Source organism: Bison bison, unplaced genomic scaffold, assembly GCF_000754665.1.
Source record: "Bison bison bison isolate TAMUID 2011002044 unplaced genomic scaffold, Bison_UMD1.0 scf7180017864367, whole genome shotgun sequence".
NCBI lineage: Eukaryota > Metazoa > Chordata > Mammalia > Artiodactyla > Bovidae > Bison > Bison bison.
The window spans coordinates 5,507,210-5,519,239 of NW_011494939.1; the positions used below are offsets into that span (position 1 = coordinate 5,507,210).

Consider the following 12,030-nt stretch of genomic DNA (forward strand, 5'->3'; position numbering starts at 1 on the left):
AAGAGCCCCCAGTCAACTGCAACTCTAAAGGAATCTAGGTGGCACTGCAGTACTGGCACTAACTTTTCTATACCTAAAGGCTTTCTGTCTGTTTTTACATTTCCAGAAATTCAGCTGTAGCTGAATAACTTCTGGGCTTCATAATTGTACCTATACCTGGATATAGCAGCCACAATAAATGGAGACTGTATCAGCCTGTGAGCAGCAGTGAGAATGCTTCCAGGAAGGTCAACAGAGACCAGGCTGGGCCAAAACTGAATGCAGAGCCCCAGTCTGTGTACCCCAGACGGAGTACTCTGAAACAGAAGTATATTTAACACAGATTTCTCCCACCCCCCACCCCCAGCCCTCCAAGAATCAAGTTAAGTCTGCAAGACATGGACAAATACCTTTGAGTATCTGTAAAGATATAGATCTCTTCTTAGGTTTCCTCTGGCCACTTATTTTTATCTTTCCAATATAGAAAAATGTCAAACATATACAAGAATAGAGAGGACAGTATAATGGGCTCCCACATATCAAACATTCATCTTAAAAAAATTATCAACTTACAACCAGCATTGTTTCATCTGTACCACCCCATCCTTCCATAGATCTGGAATCAAATCTCATATAGCCTAAGTCTTATCCATAAATACTTCAGCTTCTATCTCTCTAAAATATAAAATCTCTTTGAAAACCATTACCACATCTTAAAAAAGTTAGCAACAATTCTTTATCATCTTTAACTATCTAGTCAGTGCTAAGTTCCCCGCTATTCTCTGAGCTATTTGAAGACCTTCAATCATCCCTAAGAACCAAAAAGGTTTATGTATGTAACAGTACTGGGAAAATTTGGGGCCTGAAAATAAAACACACAGAAGTAGCATATTGAGGATATGTGTTTCTTAGAAGACTAGGAAGAGGCCAGAGAAGAAAGGTTAGTGAAGACATAAATCTACAATTAAGAAACAATTTTCAAAATCTGTTTATTTAAGAAAAAACAGTACCTACTTCATAAACACATGCAACAGAGTTAAATCCCTTTATTCCCATGAAGTCAACCTTTAGCATTCGTGGGGAATTGGTTCCAGGATTCTGTCAAAAATCCAAGAATGCTCAAGTCCCTTATATAAAATGGCCCAGTAATTGCCTACAACCTACAGACATTCTCCTGTATCCTTTAAGTCATCTCTAGATTACTTATAATACCTAATGCAATGTAAGGACTTGGTAAATAGTTATAAATACAATGTGCTACATAAATAGTTGTACATCTGTAGTAAATTCAGTTTTCGGAACTATCTGGAATTTCCCCTCCCAAATATCTTTGATCTGCAGTTGGTTGATGCTATGGACGCAGAACTTGGGGATGTGGAGGGCTGACTGTGTTCCAGTCCACAGTGCTACTGCCAAAGCAGATGGGGAGAAGCTCTAGGAGCCAGAGGTAAAATGACAGCTTAGGGCAGAGCCGCCTACCAGGCCTCTCCTAGGCCAACGTATGAGAAAGACAATGCCCTCATCCCAAAGACTAACCTGCACAGCATAGGAGATGGCAAGCCCTGCGTAGGCCGGGGGAATCTGCCCATGCATGAGAACAATCATCAGCCCAGTGGTGGTGATCAGGGCAATGCTGATTAGGTCCAGCCGCACCGCCAGCCACCGCATCGCACAAGTGAACAGGAAGAAAGGACTCTGGTTGTTATCCAGTAGCTCCTGGTACCTGTGAGGAAGACAGAACACCTAATAAAGTAAGTAAAGTACCACACAACCCCAGTCATGGAGGATGCCGAAGTACTGGTGAGTTCTGGGTAGAGGGCTAATACTAAAGTATAATACCACTGCTTGTAACCAGGAGAGTGATATGGAAACTTAAGGAGTACAGAGTATTCCAGGCTCCACACACAGGAAGACACGGGGGTTTTCTAGTTTTACCCTTTGAAAGAAACATATTCAAGATACTAGGAAAAACATATATACTTCAACAGCACCAGGAAAGCAGGGGGGAAGAAGACCAAATAAAGAGGCTGTTTAAGCTTTAGATAATTGTTTTAGGTCAGTGGTCATTTTCTTGAGGAAAGAGAGGTTACAAATGCAAACTGCAGAAATGGCACAAGAGCAGGAAAAAGACTTTTGGACTGAATACGAGAAAGTGGAAACGGTCTGCTGGTTTCCCAAGGCCATGGAGCAGAGAACCAGGGCAGTGAGTTAGTTAAACCAGAACAGATAGACCGAGACAACCTTTGTCACTGCAGGAAGGAGACCCTCTGTCATCAGGGGTCCTAGAGAGCAGCTCTCACCCCACCTGAGGGTCTGGGGTCACATACAACTAGAACTCCAGAGTGGAAGGCCTGGGTAGGCAAAGATACTTTGCCTTAAAGAAAATCCCTTTCCTCCTTATAAGAAGATATGTGCACTTTAGAGAAAATTTAGGAAACATAATAAAAAAGAGGGAAATGTAAAATTCCAGTACTCTCACCACTCAGCTAAAACCAGAATCCATATTCTGCTGCATTTCCTCCTAGTATTTCTTCCAATGCCCTCACGTTTATTTGGGTACATACCTACACATGTACACGGTCAACATATTTTACTCTTTGTTTTGCTTAAAGTTAGCATACATTTTTCAGAATTATTTAACCAACCTTTCTATGCTAGAGTTACTTTTTAATGTTAATTACTTAATTTTTGGAATGAACTATATACTCTATAAGACAGAATATTCACAAGGTAAAAAGGTTTTACCATGAAAAGTCAGTCTTTCTCCTGCCCTCCTCCAGCTATTCACTTCCACTGTCCAGTGGCAGCTGTTAGTTTCCTGTGTGTTCTTTCAGATATTCTAAATGTTACACACACATATTTAAAGGGAGCAAACTATACATGCACATCTGTATCTTTCTCTTTCATCTAATATAACTTGGAGATCATTCCACATCAATACCTAGGAAACAGTCTCATTCTTTTTAGGGGTCACATAATATTCCATTATATGGGGACACCACAGCCTATTTAACCAGTCCTCTACTGAAAGACATTTAGTCTAGTTCAACCTCTAGTAAACATACATCTCCACAATGACTATATAAGTACAGAAATTTCTCACACAAACAATATTAACAACTAAATGTCAATTTATTGTCTATGAATATCTTACTTTTCCAAGAAAAAAAAAAAAGGAGCAAAACTCTGTCAAATATAGCCATTCAGAACTGAAAGCTAATAAAGACTCCAAATCTGTTTTTGTCTTCCCATTTGCTCAGAAGGGAGTTCCACCAAGCAAGTGAATCTTAATCAGCAGAGATCATTAAATCACTAATACTCTTAGTAATGATCTTTATAATCCCCAATTTTGACTTTGAAAGGCTTCTTAAACTCTCATTTAATGCTGAGATGTTGGCTCCCTGATGAGCCCTCTGGCCCCCATGGAACTAACCTGTGCAGAAATTCCTGCCCTTTGTTGTAGGCATGGATGGTGGCAAGGCCCTGTATGCTGGATGTGATGTGGGAGAGGAAAGGTGACTGCGTGATATTATCCAGACGCTTCAGCTCTCGGATCAGGACCCTGGAGAGAGAACGAGTTCTGTGTCAGAGGGGTGGACTGGCAACTTTGGCTTCACCCTTTGCACTGAAAGATACAAAGACTTCCTGTTTACCTGGAGACAATGTGCAGAATTGAAAAGAGGATGACAAGGGGCCCCACTGCCACGAGGAACCACGGGAAAACTCCTGCGATCATTCCAACACAGAAGAACACCAAGATAACGTTCTGAATGAACATCTCAGCCTGGAACGGCAGGCGCACATCAACTAAGGAAACAGTAAAGGAACATGCGTCAGATGCTGGGATCCACAAACAGCCAGAATTTTTAAAAAAACAAAAAGAGGCTCACAAAAAGCCATATCTGAAATTTGTGACTTTTTTTGTCTTTTAAACAGTCTGATCAAATAAAAATCTGGTAATGTAGTTGCTCTAATTTTTCTTGTCCCAAGAGCATTTAAGTGATCTTTCTCACCTGTGCCCTCTTTTTGGTTCACTGTGCTGCCCAACCCCCTTAAACGTTTTTCCACTTTGCAAAGTAATATATGTTTGCTATAAAATATTTGGAAAATAAATATGCAAAAAATTAAATAAACATAGTCTTATTCTTACCAATATGAATGAACTGCTGCTAACATTTAAGAAACTTTTCATGGAAAATTTTAAACATACACAAAAATTGTAAATATACACAAAAACTGGAAGAGTATAGAACTTCCAAGAGTTAACATTTTCTTCACCCATTTTGGACATCTCCTCCCCCCATCTATTTTCTTACAAATCTGAGACATGTTGATACCACTGATTTTCATCAGTCTCTTTTCTATTCATCTGTGCGTATGTGAGTTTAATACAAATGTGATCATATCACACACATGTGTATCACTATTTTGTGTATCAGTGATGGTTTTGATCTCTTGTTACCTCTGGCCATAGCTATACATTGGCCTATCAACATCTGAAACAAACTCCTTCTATGGAGGCAGCACAGTAAGTAGTTAAAAACATTAGTTCTGGGGTCAAAAAGATCTGAGCTCAATTTGCAGCTTGCTATTTAATAGTTGTGCAATCTTGAGCAAGTCAACCTTTCTAGATATCAGCTTTCCCATGCATTTCGTGGGTGAAATGATACCCACACCTCACAGGGCTGCTATGATGGCTAGGATAATGCATGTAAAACTGCTTGTAACACAGTAAGCCCTCAAAAAATGTCAGGTAGCATCACTATTATTATAGGCTATGGGAGTACAGTTGACCTTTGAATAACATGGGGGTTAGAGACACAGACCCTCCATGCAGTGAAAAATCTGCATGTAGTCTACAGTCAGCCCTCCATAGATGTGGTTCCTCATCCACAGTTTCATATCCAAAGACAACCAACCTGTTGTTCAAGGGTCAAGTGTATTTAAGTTCTGGTGCTGGCACAGCCCATGAAGCATTCAGCATCCAGCAAACCTGTCAAGAGACTGTACGTGTCCAGGAACCTATGTACCACCCACAAGTAAATATGTCTTTTGGACTCTCAAACACACTGTCCAAAGCCTTTATGGTCAGCACTCTGAACTGATTTTCAGGTTAAATAAGATCAAATAAGAGCTCACATGAAAGATGAAAAATCAGATAGGTCCTTAGCCTAAAGAGAAATTGCAATGTGGAGAAATTGCAATGTGGAGAAAATGCCCAAGCTAACATGTTCCTGATGCAAATATTGCAGCCACTGTGCTGGGTGGTTCGTGCTCTGGAGCACAACAGAGAGAAGCAGTGAGAAATACCTTCATCCATGTCTTTGGAAAACCTGTTGAGAATTCTTCCTGTGGGGGTAGTGTCAAAAAACTTCATAGGGCTTCGAAGGATTCTTCGGAAAAGCTCATCATGGAGTCGGGAGGAGGCTCGCAATGTGCCCTGAGGAGCAGAGTACAGAGCAATCAAAGACCCAGGACTCAGTAGGCTCAGAACCCACTCCACGGGTCCAAAGCCAGAGAAGGGCAAGTGGCTGTGGAGGAAGGAGGTGGCTAACCAGAAAGGGCTGAGGCTGACGGGATGCAGGTCACTTCGGCAAGAGGCATCCTGCTTCAGAGGAGCTCCCCAACTCAGAATAAACCCGAGAGGTGCCGGGCAGAAGCCTGACCACAGAGCCACCAGTGAGAAGAGGAGCAGAGGCCCCAGTGCATACCTTGACAAAGACTACTCCGCGAATGGCTTTCAGGATCAGCATGACTGCCATGGAGAGGGCATAGATGCTGGCATAGTAGTGCATGAGAGGATTGTCCTTCATGCTGTTGCTCACAGACGTCCTATTTTCTTGAGTCACAGTGGTGTTCTGTTTGGAAGCAAGGTTCTGTGAGGCAAGACCCTTAGGGACATCCAAGAAGCCCTTGTCAGGGCCACTCTTGGCTCAAGGCAGGGTACAGGAAACAAACTCTGGGAGCTGGTGGAGACAAACACAAGGCAGGCTTTGCCTGTTCCCCTCTCTTCTCTAATGACAACAGACAGCCTATAGATGTGCTCCTGGTAAGCGCTACTGCTCTGTGAGTTGGTCAGGGAGCAACTACCTGGTGAGGTTACATTAGGGACTCATCTCTTTAATCCTGGGTAATCTTTGTTAATTACCTCTCTTAACAGAAAACTAGAGCACTTTCCCTAAGAAGAGCCAGGAAATATGAAGAGATGGCCATATTATTAGACGTACAATTTTCCCATCAATGAGGAATCTTACCCCACTTCCTTGCTTGATCCAGTAACTCAACCACCAGTTGCTGAAAGCGGTGCTGCCCACATTCAGCATGAAAAGGGACAGAATGACCAGGAATGCCAAAGGGCCCCCAGCAGCCTGGATGTAGACACCATACACTGACCAGGGCACAGAACCCTGCCCCTTCTCTTCCATTTGCACGAGCTGCCCTAGGTGAGGAAAAGAGAAACGTGAATTCAGAAAGGAAAAGCTGCTTTTCTAGAAGGAAGTCACATGTAGAAGAGGAGAACCAAAGAGAGCCTACAGTTTCACAGAGCTCTAGGTTGGAATTATTTCCCCCTTTCCAGGAGCATTCATTTATCCATTTAATATCTATCTACTAGGTACCTATTATGAACCACGCCCAGGAATAAGCCCTGGAGAGGCAAAGAGGATTAAGACCAGGTCCCTGGCTCAGATCATCCACATATAGATAAATAAGTACAAAATTATAGTAAAATGTGCTAACCCCAATGCTGGAACTACTTGTAGGGCAGCATGGGAACATTCAGGAAGTGCACCTAACCTACTTGGGGGAGCTGTGAGGGGCTTAGCAGGGAGGTTCCAGGTGAGACTTTCTATGTAGTCCATATTGTGTCTTTTTTTTTTTTTAGCTGCACAGCATGACTCGGATTTTAGTTCCCCTATCAGGGTTGAACCTACACCCTCTGCAATGAAAGTGTGGAGTCCTACCCACTGGACTGCAGGTGAAAGGTAAGCCAGAGTTAGCCAGGTGGGGAAATGATAGGCATAGGTGTGAGGAAACAGGAAATCAGTATACACAGATATCCAATTCAACATGGCTAGAATATTCCGTGTGCCTAAGGAGTGGCAGGAGATAAGGCTTATTAAGCAGGCTGTGGTCAGAGGATAAAGGTATTTGAACATTATTCTTCAGATAAGAACTTCTCAAGAGAACGGGCTACAGGGGTGTAGAGATTTGACTCCCAGCCCTACTGTAGGAGATGGGACTGGAATGGCCAGACCAGCCACCTCAGGCAGCCTCTTCCATGCATCCCAGCATCTCAGACAAAGAATGGATTTTCTATGTGTGCCACATCAGGAAAAAGATTTTAAAAATGCTGCTTTGAAACTGGGAAGGCATTGAATAGCCTCAAGCCCCAGGCAGTTGGCTGGTCTCCTGTTTTTAACTAGATCTCCTAGTTGTTCATGTGGAAGACAGATTTAAAAGGAGGCAACTGTAACAGTCTCGGTGGGAGATGATAAAGGTCAGAACCAGGGTTATTTTCTTGGGCTCCAAAATCACTGCAGATGGTGACTGCAGCCATGAAATTATGATGCTTGCTCCTTGAAAGCAAAGCTATGACCAACCTAGACAGCATATTAAAAAGCAGAGACATTACTCTGCTGACAAAGGTCTGTCTAGTCAAAGCTACAGTTTTTCTAGTAGTCATGTACGGACATGAGAGTTGGACCATAAAGAAAGCTGAGCACCGAAGAATTGATGCTTTTGAACTGTGGTGTTGGAGAAGACTCTTGAGAGTCCCATGGACAGTAAGGAGATCAAACCACTCAATCCTAAAGGAAATCAGTCCTGAATACTCATTGGAAGGACTGATGCTAAAGCTGAAGCTCCAACACTTTGGCCACCTGATGTGAAGAACGGACTCATTGGAAAAGACCCTGATGCTGGGAAAGACTGAAGGCAGGAGGAGAAGGAGATGACAGAGGATGAGATGGGTGGGTGGTATCAATGACTTGATGGACATGAGTTTGAATAAGCTCCAGGAGTTGGTGGTGGACAGAGAAGCCTGGTGTGCTGCAGTCCATGGGATCACAAAGAGTCGGACACAACTGAGCAACTGAACTGACTGACTGAAAACCAGGGCTGTGGCCATGGGGATGGAGTATTCAGGAAGTAAATTCAGTAGGATGGGGTAACTGACTGTGGGAGGAAAAAAAACATTTAAGGATATTTCCTAGGGGCTCCCTGGACTGGTCGGGAGATTGATGTTGACAAGAGAATACAGAGAAAGCCCCACCTCTTTATCACATATGCTATGCAATTATCTTGGAAGAAGCCACACAGGCCTCGAGCACTTTATGATGAGAGTCTCTAGGTCACATGTCCCCTAAAGACAATCTGTTTTTTGCCTACTGCCTGCGGCAGGAATTGACAGATGTCTCAGCCTTCTGTGCTGTTTGCTTTGTGAGAGTAAGGTACCTCCAATCACACCTGAATTCAAGAGCTCATACAGGGCTTATTAAAAGAAACAAAAGAATCAGTATGGTCAACTCCTAACACCCAATGTCTGCTGCAGTTTTAAGACCAAGGAAATGAAAACAACACGGCAAACCAGAAAAAAAGTCCTAAATTCAACATGTCAGGTGAGAAGGTAACACTGAAGAAATAACTTTAAAACAGGAATGCATTTCTATTTATTATTTACAAAAGTGAAAATGCCTAAGGTATTGCAAACAGCTTCTCCAACTCTCAAGATTTGTTTTGGTTGATAAGATGAAGGGTTTGAAAAACAGGACCAAGGAGTCTGGATAGGAAAATCAAGTAGGAAAAATCTTGGCTGTAACTCTTCACCACAGCCCTGCTGGTGCCTGCTTGGGACAAGCCAAGGAGTGATCATTGTACCAGGGGAGGGGGTAGAGGGGGGTTAACTGAGGATGTGGCCATTCTTAGAGCTAGCATGCCTTTGCTTTGGTTGGCATGACTTTTAAAGAGGAGAGATGAATCACAGGAAAGAAAGGTATACCTCTATCCATGATTCAATTTTTCCGTAAAGATGACTCAGCTATGACTACCTACACCTCACTCCACCCTGCATAGCAAAAAAAGGCATAGAAGTAAAGGTCATTTTTATTGCCTTGGTCTATTTGAGCAAACAGAAGTTGCCTCATGGTCTCCCAATAATCATATAAGAATCATGTTATTCTAGAAATATAAGGCCAGGTGTTCCACAACAGGCAGCATGAATTGCTACATGGCATAATTTCTGATAAACTTTAATGACATACTTTACATCATCTTTCTGCACTGCTGTACTGGTGCTCATGAATGCCCTGGCTGGCTGATGACCTCAAGAGCATCATCAATGCCAAAAAGAGAGGCAAGCACCAGGTTCTTACTAGTCCATGTGCCACAGTCATCAGCAGGCTTTTGACTTGATGGTGAAGTGTGGTTATATGGGCAAATTTAACTGATGATCACAGGACTGGGAAAATTGCTGTGAACCTCATGGGCAGGTTAAACAAGTGAGGAGGGATCAGCCCCAGATATGATGGGCAACCCAAATATGTGGAAAAATGGGAGCCCCCATCCCATCATTTTCATTGTACTGACAATCTCATCTGGCATCATGGACCATGAAAAAGCAAGTGCATGAAAACGCTCTAGAGGGAAAACTATGGGATCCTTTTTCTAGGGATGTAATACATATATGCAAATAAAATGCCAAAACAAAACAAAAGCAAAATCTTTAATGACAATTCTCAAAAAGGTTCATTACCTTCCTCTGGCTTCACTGCTTTCTCCTTCTTTACTGATCCTGTTTTAGGACCCTTCTCTTGTGTTTTCTTCTGTGAACCACTGGTTTCCTTTTTTGAATTAATCTAATGAAAAAAACAAGTGTCTCCAGTTATCATGATATGGCCATTCAGATAAATGTCCAAAGGACATGTTAGCAAATGCATTCATGGAGTTGCTGCTCTTATTGAAAAGAGACACGTCCAACTTCTTAAAAGTTAACTTATATAACTTCCCTAACTCCTGACATCTTTGAGGTCTGGGTTCCGGCCATTCCATAGACCCTGCTCTCCCCAAAGTACCTAAAGACCTAAATTCCAAACACAGTAGACTTTATGCTATTCTTATCCACTCTAACTTGTGCAAAGTATCAGCTGGATGACATCTATAAAGAGCCTAAGCCAGTAATTGGGACACAGTCAGTGCTAGGTAATAAGTGCCAAGTTGGCAGCCAAGACACCATGGATAATTTTCAAATGTATGCAGGATTTAATGTCTCTTGCCTGCCACATTATTCATTTGATTATTAAGAAAGGCACTTTCGTAACGCTCTGGTTAGGATTTAATTGAGTTTAAGAAATTAAGTTATGACTGAACAATAGCACACACTGAGCCCACATCCTTCTCCTTGTCATTGCCTTACTGATGAATTCTCAGTGACAGAAGATCTTGGTTCTCTAGTCCCTCAGTCCTTCCCTCCTAGAACAGAACCAGTGTGTGGACTAAAGCATAGTAATCTGGTCACTGGAAAACAGGGCCCCTGCCAGCAAGACACAGACAATGAGTTCAGCAGAGATTTCTCCATCATTCACTATGGTAACATCTGTCTCTCACTAGAAAGACACACACATGCAAATCTTACCTCAACTGGGGGTGTCTCTCCCAGCAACAGGTTATTAAAAATAGTAGCATAATCACCATTTAGATTCATCAATTCCTCATGAGTGCCTCTCTCTGTAATACAGCCCTCTTTCATGAAGATCACTTCATCACAGTCAGCCAGGTACTGGAGACAAAGACAGGGACAACGTAGTGTGGCTGATTATTTGTGCAAATACATCCAAACCCCTACACCTTACTTCAGCAGGTCTCACCTGGAGGTGGCCAAGCCCCCCCAGGGGACACGGCGATATCTGGAGACATTTTTGATTGTTACAATGGGGGGGGGGTACTACTGCCATCTGATAGATAGATGCCAGGGATGCACAGGACAGGCCCCCACAACAGAGAGCTAAGACTGAGAACTCCTGCTTTAGTTTCTCGTGTCTTGTGATATAGTTCAAAAAGCAGGTTCTCCAGTTTTTGATATAAATCTGCTGATGAAGCCACACAGTCTTCTATTAAACTTTACATCCCTTTACTAGACGCAGAAGTACACATAATTAGACTTTCTGTGGCAGAACAGGGGGTTAGCCCCCTAAACTTGACAACATAAGCAAAGCAGATGGCAACCTCCTTGAGCTGCTCTCTAAAGTGGCTGCTTGTTATGGAATGACAGAGTGAGAAGAGCTTGTTTTTCCTAAACAGTACCCACTCGCATATAGATGTTAACAGAATGCTTTCCAAACTATCTCTTACCCAGACTCCATTTTCAGCCTATTCCTCTTAGCCCTTTTACTTACTGATTTATATGCAAAAGCTAACATGCTCCAAGGATCTCTGATTCAGATGGCCATCTGGTACAACAAGCTTTATTGGTACAATGAGCCAGGAGGCTATTTGCTGAGGAAGGGAACACCATGATTCCAGGGACTTCAAGGAGCCCCATGAAGGTACCTGGACGAAGCCCGCCTCCCTGTTTCTCCCTGCCCAAGTCAAGGTCGGTAGCCTGGGGAAGGAAGCACATACCTGTAACTGGTGGGTAATGAACAGAACCGTCTTGGACTTGAGATGCTTCTGGATAGCACTGTTGAAGATGTGGTTGCCCACGTGGGCGTCTAAGGCACTAAGGGGGTCGTCCAGGATGTAGATGTCTCGGTCACTATACAAGGCCCGGGCGAGGCTGATCCTCTGGCGTTGCCCGCCACTCAGGTTGGCTCCTCGCTCACCAATCTACAGGAACCCAGAAAGCACAAGGAAGTCTCCAGTTCAAGTCCAGAACAACACTCAGTGGTTGCCTCAGTCACCTCTCCTCTCTTCCACCCAAACCAGCTCCTTCTCTTTATTTCCCCACCTGGATGGAATGCCACTGTATCCTCTAGGGCCCACACCAGAACTGGGGATATCAGCCCAATGCCTCATCCTCTCCCACAACCATCTGGTTACTAACCAATCCTGTGTCTG

General features: G+C 43.1%; 1 protein-coding gene across 4 annotated transcripts in view; it reads right to left on the reverse strand.

The window, feature by feature from the left end:
- ABCC5 (ATP-binding cassette, sub-family C (CFTR/MRP), member 5) overlaps positions 1-12,030 on the reverse strand; it is an 81,702-nt gene that overhangs the window by 22,487 nt on the left and 47,185 nt on the right. For all 4 annotated transcript variants that reach the window (XM_010855676.1, XM_010855678.1, XM_010855677.1 and 1 more), the window contains 9 exons: positions 11,596-11,799; positions 10,610-10,753; positions 9,731-9,833; positions 6,234-6,418; positions 5,691-5,837; positions 5,290-5,419; positions 3,633-3,786; positions 3,413-3,541; positions 1,516-1,702 (listed from right to left, as the gene is read on the reverse strand). In XM_010855676.1, coding sequence (XP_010853978.1) covers positions 1,516-1,702; positions 3,413-3,541; positions 3,633-3,786; positions 5,290-5,419; positions 5,691-5,837; positions 6,234-6,418; positions 9,731-9,833; positions 10,610-10,753; positions 11,596-11,799 — 1,383 coding nt within the window. The remainder of the gene's footprint in view (positions 1-1,515; positions 1,703-3,412; positions 3,542-3,632; positions 3,787-5,289; positions 5,420-5,690; positions 5,838-6,233; positions 6,419-9,730; positions 9,834-10,609; positions 10,754-11,595; positions 11,800-12,030) is intronic.